The 15,250-nt window shown below is 37.8% G+C and overlaps 1 protein-coding gene across 2 annotated transcripts; it reads left to right on the top strand.

Annotated features, from left to right (window-relative positions):
- Positions 1-3,083: 3,083 nt before the first annotated feature.
- On the top strand, positions 3,084-14,606 carry LOC141623648 (TATA box-binding protein-associated factor RNA polymerase I subunit B-like). Of its 2 annotated transcripts, XM_074439766.1 has the most exons (5): positions 3,084-3,958; positions 5,160-5,839; positions 9,072-9,896; positions 10,036-10,163; positions 13,969-14,606. In XM_074439766.1, the coding sequence occupies exons 2-5, from the start codon at positions 5,329-5,331 to the stop codon at positions 14,515-14,517; spliced, it is 2,013 nt and encodes a 670-aa protein (XP_074295867.1). In that variant the 5' UTR covers positions 3,084-3,958; positions 5,160-5,328; the 3' UTR covers positions 14,518-14,606. The 2 variants fall into 2 exon arrangements, with proteins under 2 accessions (XP_074295867.1, XP_074295868.1); XM_074439767.1 differs by lacking the exons at positions 3,084-3,958; positions 13,969-14,606 and adding an exon at positions 12,734-13,957 and having other exon boundaries at positions 5,058-5,839.
- The last annotated feature ends 644 nt before the right edge of the window (positions 14,607-15,250 follow it).

Genomic DNA, 15,250 nt, shown 5'->3' with positions numbered 1-15,250 from the left:
GACGAATGCCAGAACTAGGGATGTCAATTTCACCCGCACCCGATCGAAATCCGATCCACCCGATCCTAAAAGACGGATGAAAACCCGACTTAAATGGATGATGGATGGATGACGGATGAAACGGATGACGGATGACGGATGGGTTGGATGAAGAAATTTCACCCGCCATCCATCCATCACCCGATTTTATTACATTTTATTTAATGTTTTTTTACATATAACACATTATTAAGATATAAAATATTCAAATATTCATATTTTTATACTCTCAATATAGATATTTTGTGAACCTATCCACTAGAACGTTAAACTAAAATAATAATCTAACTTTATTTTTGTAGAGAATAAAAAATCATCATTTTTTTTAACTTGAAACATATAAATACACAACACCCGTTTATCACCCGATCCACCCGTTTCATCCATGGATGATGAATGGATGGATGATGGATGATATGTTTCACGGATGACGGACGGGTTGGATGAGATTTTAAAAGGACGGATGGATGACGGATGGAGCTTCATCCGACCCGAACCCGATCCATTGACATCCCTAGCCAGAACTGTTGTAAATTATATGATAAGTAATAATCAAAATATTGTATTTATTATTTCATATATGATAAGTTGCATTTATCGTTATATTCAGTTTTATGTCTGAATTTATATACTTTGTTTTCTCCAAATAGGTTGTAAAGACAATGTCGAACCCTATTAAGTGAACTGGATTAACATTGTATTTTGTCCCTAGTTACTTAATGAGGTGACGTCTCGGAGTGACTAGATTGTAAGGCGATAGATGACATGTTGCCATATGGTCATAGTGATGACTGGTCGATTACATAGGCATATTGTGAGACAATTTGTCGGACAATGAGCGTTTATAGAGTCCTTTTGTTGCTAGGTCGTGGCGAGGATTTCTATTTATTCCTTCGAGTCAATTCTTTAGACTGGTGACTATTTGTCTGAGTTGGTACGGTTTTCTTGTGGCTTTGGTTTTTGTTCTAGGTCGCACCGTAAAAGGAAGACGATGAGCATTTACTGGGTCATTGTGATCTGTATCGAATGAAGAAAATAGGTCAACAGGATTGTCCTTTTAAGTCATATTTTATCTCAAGGCCACTCGAGGAGAGATGAATGTGAATGCGTGGCCACGCTCGGATGCGATCTATAGTAGATTATCCGGTCAGACAGTCATTCTCCTGATCGAGGAAACCACTTTATGATATGATCACGTGCAAAAACGACCTGAAAGACATCTTGCATTGAGTGGGAGATAATATTGGACAAGAGAATTGATAACGCGCACTTGTGTCGGACAAGTGGGAGATTGTTGGAGTAGTGTCCTCCACAATAAGTGCGTTTACATAATAAATCTCGTAAAAGGAATATCAGGGATTTATTTATTTATTTGTCAGCTGGTCATCGTTAATAGGTAATGATTGACTGACTAGAGTATGACATTATTGTCGTGTGACGGCGGTGATCAGCTGATCCCTTTAGGTCACACCTATAGGATGACGCCCAAATAGAATAAATTAATTGTTTGTATGAGATACGAGATAATTAATTCCTTGTATTATTTGACTTTTAATTAGTCACGTAAATGTATTATTTGATGACGGGTTACGAACTCGGGACAAGGAGATTTATTATTTAATTTTGTGATATTTAAATAATAAATTTATTAGAATTTATTAATTAATTGTTAATTAAATAATTTTATACAATATGTGTATTTGTTTTGAGGTGGAATTAATTAGCTATTAAATTTTACAAGAGGGTGTAAAATTAGCTAAATAGGTTAATATTGACACATTGTATGTTGATAAAATGGTCTTATGATTGCTTAATAGTTAAGTAGTCATTGGTAGTTAATTTATATTATTTAAGTGTTAAATAAATTAAATTAATATTTAATTATGTAAGATAATTAAATATAAGACTTATAAGCATTTGTTTGACAAATATCGAAAACTGAAATGGACCAAAAGTAGTCCACATATACTGGTTTTTTGAGGACATCACAAGTGTCCTTTAGGTGGATTTTTTCACTTATAATTGTCCCCTCAAATTGCCTATAAATACCATTGAAACTCCACCATTTCTCTAGTTGGAAAAATTTGAAGAAAAATTGGTCTAGGTTCATATACACTACCTAAAGACCAAATTTTTTCTTCTTATTTTGTTCATCTTTTATATCAAGAGCATATATAAATATTAACTAATAATATTATCAAAGTACTAATATTTATTATTACATCAAATATACAAATAAACAAGGTTTACTATTACATATATCTAGTTAGTATTATAGTAGTATTTTGGGTTGATTCTTGGGTGCATCCTTAGGAGACCATCTTTTTGGTGGTTTGTTGTCTTGGTGGATCATCCATTTTCATAGCTCAAGAACAACATCAAGGAAGGAGTCCTTGAGTTGTGCCCAAAACTTGCCTTATACAATGTAAGGAACTTTTGTCTTAAGATGGGTTAATACCATCTTTTATACTTTTATTTGCATGCATGTAGATTTAGACCATTTTAAATTAATTTGTAATTTTAATATCATAAGATGAGGATCAATATGGTCTAAATAACTAACATATTAAACTTAAAATTTCAATTTTCTTATATAAGATTAATTTTTTACGTAGTCAAATAAAGTTTCGAATTGGGTTTTGGATTATATGGTGGATCGGGTATGGATTTGGAGCGGGTATGGGTTTGAAAAAAATATAATGGACCGGGTATGGATTTTAAATTTTTTGATATGGATCGGGTATTGATATTGATCTGTGATCCAATAAGTAAGTGGATCGAGTTTGGATTTTTCAAAATCCGATCCAATCCGGCCCATTGCCATCCCTAGCGGTGCACCATAAAATTTAAAAAATATAAGGAAGATACAACAACATAGAAAACTGAAAAAATCGAGGATACACGTAGAATATCCAAGAAAAATAAAGAGGAAAGAGTGGGTGCTGATTTTCATAATACACATTTTACTCATCGCAGTACATTATGGACAATTATACCCCTCTCTAATTTCTCTCTAAGTTATTCTCTCTAATTTCAACTAGTCCAATTTCATCCTTCATTTCAAAGCTCTGGAATTGATTTCTACTACAATTTCGAGTACCAATTGATAAAATTGCAGTAGCAAAAGTCTCAGTCAATGTAGCGCCAAATTGTTTCTTCGAAGAGGTTACTGGCCTCTTGTTGATGAAAATCGGTTTCAAGCGGTTTCAATCGAAGTTTCTTCGAAGAGGTGATCAACCTCTTGTTGATGAAAATCGCTTTCAATCAATGTTGCTTCGAAGAGGTCACAACAAATTAATCACACACCAATCATCAAATTCTTGCAATTTAAGTTATTTAGAGTCACTAAGATAGATTTCTAATTGACTGAATTTATACACACAACGCAATTTTACAAATCTTCATCATTCCCTAATCCATACAAACTCAGTCGTTGTCTAGCTCTTGAACAATGGAGTATGTGTCAATGCGGCTGCTTCAACAAGTCGGAGGGAGAGGAGGAGGTGTTCAACGGAGGGGGAGGAGAGGTGAAGGAAGTGCGGCGGTGGCGAGTGGGCGCTGACTGAGCGCTAGTACGACGGTGTGCAAGGTGAGCGGAAATCGGAATGGTGGACAGGTTGGCACGAGGGGAGACGGAGATGGAGGCATGGTGGTCAGTTGCCTGGGATCTGGTGGTAGGTGGGGATGTACAATGGTGGTGGTGGCGGCGGTGGGGTGGATGTAGTACTGCAGTGGTTTCAATTTTCGTGCCTTTTTTCCTTTTTTTCTTGAAGTAGTATAACAGTTTTTTAAGTGAGAGTATGAAATGAAAATTAGTTGGTAAAATATAGTGTGATGAGTAAAAATTGTACTGCGAAAATAAATTACAAAGAGTTAATATACAATACGAATTGCAGGGCTTCCCCTCAAAATAAAGGGGGTTGCGAAACGTCGTCGACGTTTTGTAAAGAATCGTCGACGTTTTTTTAAAAAAAAGACCATCATTACCCTTGGACTCTCTCTCTACTCTATTCTCTCCCAAAAAAACAAACTTAAAAAAAAAAAAAAATAAATAAAAAGATTGCTAACTCCATTCAATGGCAAACGACCAAGCATCTAAATCAACGGCTAACGACGAATCATTGGTAAGTTAACTAATTAAGTAATTAATAATCTATAAAATTGTTATTTTTTTTCATTTGAATCGCGCATTGCCGGATTGAAACAGACAATAGATGGACAATGAATACAAAATTAACGGTCTAAACAAAAATTACAAGTCCGAACCATGGACGGACAATGAATTTCAATGTCCGACCATGGGCAAGATGTTGAGTTTCATTGTCTGTGGCCACGTCAGACAATGAAACCCAACGTCAATACCAATGATAGACGGAAATACTGCACGTCCAAGCCAGCAATAGCATAGACAACCAATTTCATTGTCTTCCACCAAGAGGGACGTGCTAACTAAACCTCCATGACCATAATGGACAAGCAACTTCAATGTCCCTATCCACACAAGACGTCGGAATTCATTGTCTTTACCCATCCCAGACGTTGGAATTCAACGTCCCTGCCCATCCCTGACGTTGAATTCTAACGTCTATCTTCCTCCATTAAACCCGATATCAACATCAACAAATGCTTCGACAAACAACTGATTCGACAACAACAAAATCAACAAATATAATTGAAACCCGAATTAAATTCGATAATAAAGATAATTGAAAACTGATTTGCATGGGCATTGAATTAAAAACGAGAATGAAGAAGAATTCATACAAATCAAGACAAACAAAACCTAATTAAAATCAATTTATACAAACTAAAATAATAAACTAATTCAAAACAATTTTATTTTCAGACTTACTTGAGAATATAAGAACAAAATTGAGAAGAGAATCGACAAAATGGGGTGGTGCGTGTTGCTGCGGTGGTGTCGCAAGTCTGCGGTGTGGTGGTGGTGGTGGTGGTGCGGCGGTGGGGTAGGTAAGGTTGAGTGAGAGAGAGTAAGGTTGAAAGAGGGAGTAGTGATACAGAGATAGGGAGTGGAAGGGTAGTTTTGTCTTTTTTTATAAAAACGTTGACGATTTGTTATAAAACGTCGACGACGTTTTGCAAGCCGGAAAATAAAATAGAACAAGGGAGCCGTTATTGAAGATTTGAAGACCTGAACACAAATGAGCATCGATTTCTCCATTAAAAACCTCAACCTTTTCCGTCCAAGGTACGCCCAATAAATTGAAGTAGAGGAGTCCGATATCAGCAATCAACACATATAACGGGTCTGATGTAATTAAAGGAGGAATGACAGACACAAATGGGGATGAACTAAGGTGCGGTGTTTGCGACGAACTAGGGTGTTACTTTTCCGATGAGGACGGACACTTCTATTGCAACAACTGCAATGCCCGTGTCGACGATGTTGTCGCCACTGGCGTTGCAGACGAGGATTTCGTTGACAAGGGCGGCGGCGGCGGAGCTACCTACGATCCCCACTACACCCGCTACACCCCATCTGTAAAACCCGAACCATATGACCCTGATCATATGGGGCCTAAGGAGCCTGCCGATTTCGGGGATGTGCCTATAGGAGTTGTTTTTACAGAAGAAGATTATTATAACAGCATTCGTGGCAGGTATATTTTGGGCCTTCAACTCTTGCTTCAGTACCAATGTGAGAAGCTTGTGGATGTGTTTAAAGTAAGTCCAATTATATGTGGGATCGCCGGCGAGGTTTGGTTGAGATTTGTTGCTTCCAAAAGGGTTTTTGCTGATGCCTGGCCTGATGACGTTATTAAGGATTCTGAGAGTCAAGGTTAATTCTTTCTTCTATTATTCACTCTAAATTCTCATTTTAACGAGTTTATTAAGTCGGTTTAGGAGATGAAAATGCAATCTCTTTAACATTTTTCTCGCTGAAGTTTTTTATGATTGAGTTCTGGTAATGCACCAGATTAGGGGAGGCCTGCAGTTTGTGTCATTACTTCGATGAATTTCTGTTTGTTTTGTGTAATAAGAAGAGTTTTTCTTGAATAGTCTATTGTTTTTGAGCCCGGAAATGAAATCATAATGTATACAAATATGGATCTTGCTATGCAATTTAAGGGAAATCAATGATGTACCTGTTTGATTTTGGTGCGCAGAAACTCATGTATTTTAACAGTTGATCAAGCTCACAGACCCACAACAAAATTGCATTAGCTCAATCTCTTTAATTAGTGTAGAACATCTGTATGGCTTCATTCAGTTACGTCTCCTCTATTTTTTTTTTTTTGAAAATAAACTCCCAAGGAGTTTAACTAGCATTAGAGCAATCAACCAAGGCCAAAGCCTCAATGTTTAATGGAAATACATCAACCCAAACACGCTTTCCAAACGACAAAGGTCTCACATGGGCTAATTCATGAGCCACTCTATTACTTGCTCGCCTCACATAGCAAAAAACAACTGAAGAAAAGAAAGAACATAAAGAATAAATATCATCGTAAATAAGACATAAATCGCTTCGTCCTTGCTTGTGCTTACGCAGATCTTCAACCACAGATAGGCAGTCACTTTCGACTTCAACTTTGTCCACCCCCCTCGTCCTTGCCTTGGTAAGACCCAAAAGAATAGCCTCCGCTTCCAGTAACGTCGGGTCTCGAACCTCCTTCTCCTGCCATGTAAATCCCCACAGAATTTTCCCTTCCTCGTTCCGACAAGCTGCACCCAACCCCATCCCTTCTCCCTCAAAACTACCCGCGTCAACATTAAGTTTAACCCAACCCGGCTTTGGTGGCTTCCACCCTCGTCCCTCCTCACTACACACCTTCTCCCCTTGCACCTCGCCTCCCCGCATTTCACAAATTAAATCCCTAGCCCTTCGAATAACCTCGTCTGCACTCCATCTCCCACCCTCAAAGATGACCTTATTACGCATCTCCCATATCGCCCAACACCCCGTCACTAGCTCCACGCATTCCTTTACTCCCGACTCTCGCAACATAGCTTCCGCCCACTCCCTCACCCGCTCAAACCCAACCTCCTCCACCTCGCCTCCCCGCATTTCACAAATTACGTCTCCTCTATTTGATTAGCCTAAAACATTGATAGAAAATGTAATCACATGGGGGAAGATTATTTTAAAACGTATCTAATGTCCAAGCATTATTATGTTTCACAATATCATGTTTCCTAGAGATTAGAAATCTGAATTATTGCCCCCCTAATTAGAAAAGTTTCTATGCCCAGCTTCCAGGCTCCAATGCCCAGGACTTAGTTTCAGAGTTGACTTTGCATTAAATTGTTTATGCACCTGTTTGGCCAAGAGTGTTGCTCATCCCATGAGAGAGCCGAATGAGCCTCGCTTATGAACAGTCACCTGAGTTGGTGTAAGCTAAATTAGTTGAGTTCATACTCCCTCCCATTCACTTTATTTTTCTCATTTCCATTATAGGAAACTTCATTTTGTTCTTTCCATTTCAAAACATTCCATATTTTGTGTGTGTTTGTGGGGTGTAAATTACAAGCTTATCCTAGTTACTAATGCACATTTACGAAAATTGTTCTATGTTTCTTATTTTTGTGCTTACCCCGTTTCCATTTCCGGTGGAGCCAAAGACTCATTACTCTTTGGTTCTGGACTGTGATTGAATAAAGCAAAATGACTCACTAAAGTGGTTGTGCTTCTTTTTTTTGTGAAGTACCAGTCCTTCGATTCAGTTCTCACATTACAGCAAAAAAAGTGTGCTTACCAGTAACCCTAGTATCAAAATAATAGCATCGCCCTCGTTCCTCCCCTTCTCACACCTCTCATCCCCACTAGTCACCAGTTTCCCGCCATCGGCATCACCACCACTGGTCTCCCGCTCACGCTCGACCATTTACGTTGCCAGCGACTGCCTTCTTCCCTTCCTTTTTTTTTTTCTCTCCTCCTTCCACCGTGCCTCTATTCACCTTGTTGGCAACAGCCATAGGACTCACCTGTCTGACACACCATACCCCCTTCAACAGCTGAACTCAACTCGCCCAGTGTGGCCATCGACCCAGCCCTACACCTGATGCCCCCTCCTAGGTCTACACTTGACACCCCTTCCTCGCTCTTTTCTTTATTCAGAGTTCAGACCTAGAAGAAATTTAAAGCAATCATCACATATACTAACATCATTGGTGTACACCACAATCTCCAGCATATCCTACGGTGGTTTTAGTGAGCCTGGAGGTGGTTAGCGGTGTTCATCTAGCGGTGGTGGAGGGGGGCTGACTGGTGGCGGCTGCTCATGTTGTGGCTTTTAGTGGATTAAGCAAATCATTTTTTGTTTTAGTTGTTACCCCACTTCCATATTTAGTGATTATTTTACTATATTCCTTAAGATATGTGCGATATTGAAATGGGAAGAACAATATGAATGGGAAGGAGTATAAAATTCAAAATATCCTATCAGACAATTCCCTTGCGCAATAAAAATGAGTCTCTCATGACATCACATCCATCGGTATGTTGAGGGATTGACTGTATATTAGATTTGGAGTAGGCATTTCTGTTATGCAGGATCAATTTATGAGGTGTTGCGCATGACATGGTGAACTTAGCGAACATAAGAATGGACGTATGCTTACTTTGATGATAATTAAATAAAACAAATTCTAATGACCTTCACAAGAGTTTCATTAAGTTTCTAAAATACAGATTGAAATGCAAACTCTGGGGTTGGCAGATTATGTTAAAACTAGGGGATTATGACTTTCTGGGCATGATATACAAGACTATTGCTAACCCAACTGCATTTGTCTGTGTTTTGAATATTGTCATCATTGGTCTGTTTGTTTCCCGGTTCCCTCTATGCATACGTAAAACTAAAAGAGAGGAATGTCTATCATTTGTGTGGAGTATCCTCAGAATGCCATGTGTCTTAAAAGATTTTCTTATTTGGCTCATCTTTAGTTGTGCCAAGGTCTTGCAAAATAATTTTGTTGTCTGCTTATTATATAAATGTTATTTTTTCTCTCAACATATGTGTTATTTTCAAGGGCTCACTGGCTTACCTGCATGACCTTGTTTGTTTTAGGTGACAAGAAATGCAAAGTGGGAAATTACGCTAAACATATAAACGAGCCTCGAAATTTGTATAGGGAACGTATGGCAATTATATGGTTCAGGTCTTTGCAAAAGACGATACCATTATCATCTTCACTAGCCGTTTCTTATTTGGCATGTCATATTGCCCGGGAGGCAGTTCTTCCAAGTGACATAATGAAGTGGGCTATTGAAGGCAAGCTTCCCTATTTTGGTGCTTTCCCTAAGATTAGGGAATCCATTAAACAAATTGAGAGAAGCCATCAACGTCCTTCTGTGATATGCCCATTGGAAGCCAATTTTATGTTTAGGCCACTCCAATCTGTCTCTTTACAGAAGTTAGAGTCAATGGCAGCATCCATAGCGCATTCTGTTGGCCTAAACTTGCCTCCTGTCAACTTTTATGTAATAGCTTCCCGTTATTTGAAGCAGCTATCTCTTCCTGTTGACAAGATCCTTCCATATGCTTGTCGCATACAAGAGTGGGCCATGCCTCCTGAATTATGGTTGTCAGTAAATGAGTCGAGGGTGCCTGCTCGCGTTTGTGTAATGTCAATACTTATTGTGTCTATAAGGATTCTTTACAATATAAATGGTTTTGGCAAGTGGGAAATGACTCTATCCACCCCTCATGATGACTCCTTCATGGATGAAAATACATCAGGTTCTGATGATGATGAAGCAGCAATGCCTACCTCTCGAACCAAGAATGTAGACCCCGAAGAAACCTCGTCTTCTGTCCATATACTTGAGTCCGATTGTGCAGGGCTTTTGCAAAACCTCGAGAAGAAATATGACGATCTGGATAACACATATGGTAGTATATCTATTATGAGTTTTTTTGTTTAAATTACAAATGTCTGTTGTGCGTGCATAGCCTCAGGAAAAACAATATAGTTAGCCGTTCTAATTAGTGTATTAGGTGTCGTTAAGTTTCTAATTGTTATAACTGACAGGGTACTCCAAGGATTTGCCTACATATCTTCAATACTGCAAGGATGTGGTGTTTGCTGGTTTAGAGCCATTGTACAAGGATCCTGATCTTATAGAAGAGCTATGGGAATTCTATCTGAAGAATCGAGAGGTAACTTATCCGTAATGGAAGCCTCTTTTAAATGTTTGGCCAAACAACCTTACTGGACTAAAGTCCTGAACCACCTTGAGTATACTTGAATGTTTGAGTTTCAGATGCTGAATATACAACGCGGTAGTCCCAAATTATTTGGGGTCTGCTAATATTAGTCATCATTGGAGACTGTCAATGAGAGAAAAAACAATCAACAAAAGAAGTTGGTTTGAGTTCCAGATGCCGAGTATACTTGAATGATTGAGTTTCAGATGCCGAGTATACAAAATGTTAGTCCCAAAGTTATATGGAGAAGTATTTGGGGTCTGCTAATATATCATCATTTGAGACCGTCAAGGAGAGATAAAAAATCAATAAAGAAGAAATATAAAAGTCAAAATGGCTGATGGTCAAGTGTCTTCTAGCATAAACAGTTGAGAATAAGAACAGTTAAGGTTATGCTGCTAATTGTATTCGCTAATCCCGAATGTTACCTGTCACAATTTCGCAAGGTTTCTAAAAATCTTGTGTTTCTTTTTCGAACCCATCAGTATCTGCCAGAAACATCAAAGCCATGCGAAGGGATAATGGAGGAGAGACTAAACAATGAATTCTAGGAAAGGCTCTTGTTAAGCCCTAACTTCCTGTCACAAATTTCTCCTGGAAGATGTATTTGTAGCCCTACAGAATCCAAATATGATGACACAAACGAATGTGTTGACACATGGGCAATTGTACGGTTTTTTAATGCTTAAAAGTTAAGAAAATTGCATTTGGGTACTAAATGGGTCCACGTAGGCTCGTCTCTTTCTTATAGGCAAAATTCATATAAATAATTTCAGGCTTTGCTAAATCTTCCTAAAATATACCTCAGTTAGAATTATCTTTAAATAATCCCAAGTATTGAGGGATCTTCTCAATATGGTTCCAAAAATAAAAAGATTAAATTTTCCTTAGATAATAATTCTTTTTCCGTAAATACGTTATAATTTTGAAATCTAGAAAAAAGAAAAAAAAACTACGGAAAATAGTCCGTGCAAAACCCCTTGCAACCCTTTACGATGTCGTACTGAAAATTACTAGTTAAAGGGTCAGGGTCGGGGTCGGGTCGGGGGTCGGGGTCAGATTTGTACAACTTGAAATTAGAATAAAAGAAGTTCAAAATCTGTATAGTTTTTAAAATAACAAAAAAAATAAAAAAAACAACTGAAAATTACAAGTTAAAAGGTCGTAGTCTGTGTGTTTTGTTATGGTAGCAGATAAGTGGGGGAGAGGGGAAAAGCCGCTAAGTGGCACTAGACAAAATGCCTCGATGCATTTTATGTACGCCTCTTAAATAAGCCTCGCCTAACGAGGCTCACTAATATGTACTTTTCATATCTTTTTCTTCTAAATCTTTAATTATGCCAATTCTTTTTCCCATCATTGCTAACTTTTGCTTCCTTACATGGTGGCGAACTTGAAAACTCGTAAAAAAGGTATTGCTGCCCAAAATTTTATTTGGAACATACAAATTTGTTACCAAAAAAATAGAGCGCCTCGCGTCTAAAAGGTGCGTGCATTGGCCTTGCGCTTTGCTCCTCGTCACCTTGGCCCCTTAGCGCCTTGTGCCTCTTCAAACTAAGCTGGCTACAGCCCGCTATGTGAGGCAGTTTACCCCGTGCACATCTGCTCATAGCCTCCCCATATCCATTTTTAACAAAAACCAGTTACCACATAACCATGCAGAACTTTCCACCACCAGTACAACACCACATTCCACCACAAGTAGATCATCATACTCCACTACGATCACGACCAAGAAACAACAAATTCAACGCAACATCAAACAATCACTGTCAAATTTAAACAAAACCAAGAGAAAGAGTGTCTTTTATAGATAAAGCTAAAGGTTCATTCTTACAAATTAACATAAATAATCAAGACAACCAAAAGTTTCAGACAACAAAGTTAAATATTACATAATTTCAACTTGATTACTCTCTTTATGGCGTGGTTAGCTGCTATTGCTCGACCAACCAAAAGTGCTTTCTGTCCAACATCCTACCATTAGTGGCTTCCGTCTTTTAACAAACTATACAATGACACGGAAAAGTGTAACCTTCACAAGAACCATAACCGATTGGCAAAAAACCGAGTGCCTCTTAACACATTAAAAACTGTGCAAGATTAGTCGTTCTAATTCCATATCCTTTCCCACCATCATGACAAATAGACCATTTGCTTAGAGGTACCAAGTCTAAATCGGCCTTAGCATTGGCATTGAGTTCACCGATTGAAGGCATTCCTCTTGTAAATTTAATTGGTAGATGTTAGAAAAAAAAAAGTCCTTGTAAACAAATCTTTCAGTTCTTTATTTTTGTACTTGGTGTTGATGTTGGCTTATGATGTAGGATACAAAATCTATGGTATGTAGAATGGGCAGGTTTGGTATGTTGACTGATGACTTATGTTTTCTTTGTGGAACTGCTGATGAGTCTAAAGCTCATCTGTTTTTTGAGTGTGGGTTTAGTAGGAGATGCCTTAGTCTGGTTCAGATGTGGCTCCCTGCTCCTTGGCAACCTAATGTGGTAGAGTGGCTTATTCAGTGGAGATGCAGGTCTTTGTTGAAGAAGCAAGTGCTAATGGCTGCTATTGCTGGACTGGTTTACTTGATCTGGGACAGTAGAAATGTCAGTCGTGTAGAGCACAGAGTGAGTAGACCTGAATGTGTCCTTAAGAAACTTCAAAGCCTTACAGCTTTAAGGGCGAGGGGCTTTGAACAACTTATGGGTAGTCATAGAGAGCATGATTGGATTAAGAGTCATATACTAGTCCATTAAATGTACTAGTTTGTTTAAGCATGGTCTGATGTATGGTGAACGATAATGTAACTTGCCTAATTATTAATACAATTTTCACATTTCACCTAAAAAAAAAAACAAAATCTATGGTATGTATGTGCGGTGTGCCTCCTCCCATCCACTTCCCATTTCTTTTTCAACATTCATAATACTTGGAAGTGTGCTTGAAATAATACAAAGACCACTTCATTGTGTGAATCAATGCGTTATGCATGCCAAAATACTACTCCCTCTGTCCCGGTTATTTGTTGTCCTTTTCCATTTTTGGGTGTCTCAGTCAATTAGTGTCCTTTCTATTTTAAGAATGAACTTAATGAGCAATTTGATCATTCACACTCAATTTGTTCCACTTGTCATTTAGCAATTGGCCCCCTCCCCTTTCCTTGGTCTTTGTGCCAAAACCAAAGGACAACAATTGACCGGGACGGAGGGAGTATTTCATTTTTGTGTTTGACAACGATACCATGTCATGCCTTATGTTGGTCAAAACCCCAAATCATTTGGGATCATGTCTTTGTTATTGGTTAGGCTCTCTAATCCATTACAGTTTCCAGTATCTGTATATTGTGTATAACTGTATAATGTCTTTTATTTAAGTAAGAAAATTTCATGTTGCTACCCAAACAAGGAACTGGGTACAATTGTAGTACTACATGTCTATACGGTTTTCAGTTATTAAGGAATTTTCCTTGGAATCCTTAATATTGTTCTCATTATAGAACAGTTATGAAGCTGAGGTTCTATTTTTAGTGGGTAATTAGGTATTTTGGTGGTGTTTCATGTTGTATTGAGTTCGTCGCACATTATATTACTCTGAATTGTCTCACAGGAGACTACTTGACAAGTAACAACCTCTATTCTTACCGCGTAAAGGCTCTGTACATCCTCCCCTTCCATACAAACTTGGAGTGAGAGCCGCATGGTAAGCACGGGGATACTGACACTGATAAAAAAGTTCTTAATGAGTTTATTTTGTACAGAGCGTAGAAGCATCTGGGGAGTTTGAACTTGGCTTGCATGGGAATTGGTCAAGGAACACTAACACACCTTTCTGCACAACAAAGGAAAACCTGAACAACAGGTCCGACGAACCGACAATTTCTCTTTCTCTATCTGCTAATAGCAGCCGAAGCAGCGACAACACTCTTCGAGATTCAGGACCACATCAAAATTCATCATCTACTGGCAAACTTGAATCGCCTCATAATTCTCTAGACAGAGCAATTCGATATATGAAAATTGACATGGAAGAGCATAGATTCTGCTATATCCCACCTAGAGTGAAAGTTAAGCGACATGGGTATTTACGCTACACGAGGAGAGCAGCTGGTGACGGTGCCTACACTTATATTGCCCATGCTGATTATTACATTTTGCTTCGAGCTTGTTCCAAAGTTGCTCAAGTCGATTCCCGAGTTATGCATTGTAGTGTACTTAGTTTGGAGAGGAGATTAGGTTGGATTGAGAAGAGAATTGATGAGTGTGTGCAATGCTGTAAAAAACCTGGTGAAGCTTCTACTTTGAATTAAATTCAAGTACTTGCGTCTTGTCTACTGTAGTTCATAAAATATGAATATAATTACGTTTTTTTGCGAGGTTTTGAAGGATCTTTTTTTACTAATTACTATTCCGAAGATTGCAATCTTCTTTAGGAATGAACATGCTTTGTCAACCATATACGGGATAACCATAGTTAGGAATTGAATGGATTAGAATGAGAAACTGTAGAAGTATGGGGTTTCAACTCCATACCTAAATATTGGTTGGTTCATTAAGTACTAGGTGAGATTCCGTGCTAAAGCACGGCATTTGTGAGGATTAAATTAATTGAACTTTAATTTTTACATAAATGAGTTGTAATAATAATAATATTTTGTAATCTACTGATTATAGTTTTAGTAATATTAATAAAAAAAAAAGTTTATTATTCAAAAGACTTTTAGATTAAGTTATTTTTGTGTGAATCTATTTTTATTATTAAAAATAATGATAGCATCCTAGATTTTTTATGAAGAGAATATATAAAAAAACACAAAATAACAATAATAATATCACATTTTTATATTGGACATTAAAACATGTTAGCTTGTATATAGTTGTATAAGATGGAAAGATTGAAAAGAGCGAAGTTGACACGTTTTACTTAGCTTTAATCAAACTCAGTTTTAATGTCAAAATTTATTTATACATCATAGCTAATTTTTGTACGTTATTTAAAAAGGCAAAATTTATTTATACATCAAAATTTATTTATATATCATA

Source organism: Silene latifolia, chromosome X (genome assembly GCF_048544455.1).
Source record: "Silene latifolia isolate original U9 population chromosome X, ASM4854445v1, whole genome shotgun sequence".
Lineage (NCBI taxonomy): Eukaryota > Viridiplantae > Streptophyta > Magnoliopsida > Caryophyllales > Caryophyllaceae > Silene > Silene latifolia.
The sequence above is the reverse complement of the archived record's forward strand: the minus strand, read 5'-3'. Positions and strand labels throughout refer to the sequence as shown.

Bases quoted from the DNA above. Each gene is read 5' to 3' on its own strand.
- LOC141623648 (XM_074439766.1), top strand. From the start codon at position 5,329: ATGACAGACACAAATGGGGATGAACTAAGGTGCGGTGTTTGCGACGAA. The intron at 5,840-9,071 runs GTTAATTCTTTC...TGTTTGTTTTAG, and splicing joins TAAGGATTCTGAGAGTCAAG to GTGACAAGAAATGCAAAGTG. The intron at 10,164-13,968 runs GTAACTTATCCG...TATTTTGTACAG, and splicing joins TCTATCTGAAGAATCGAGAG to AGCGTAGAAGCATCTGGGGA.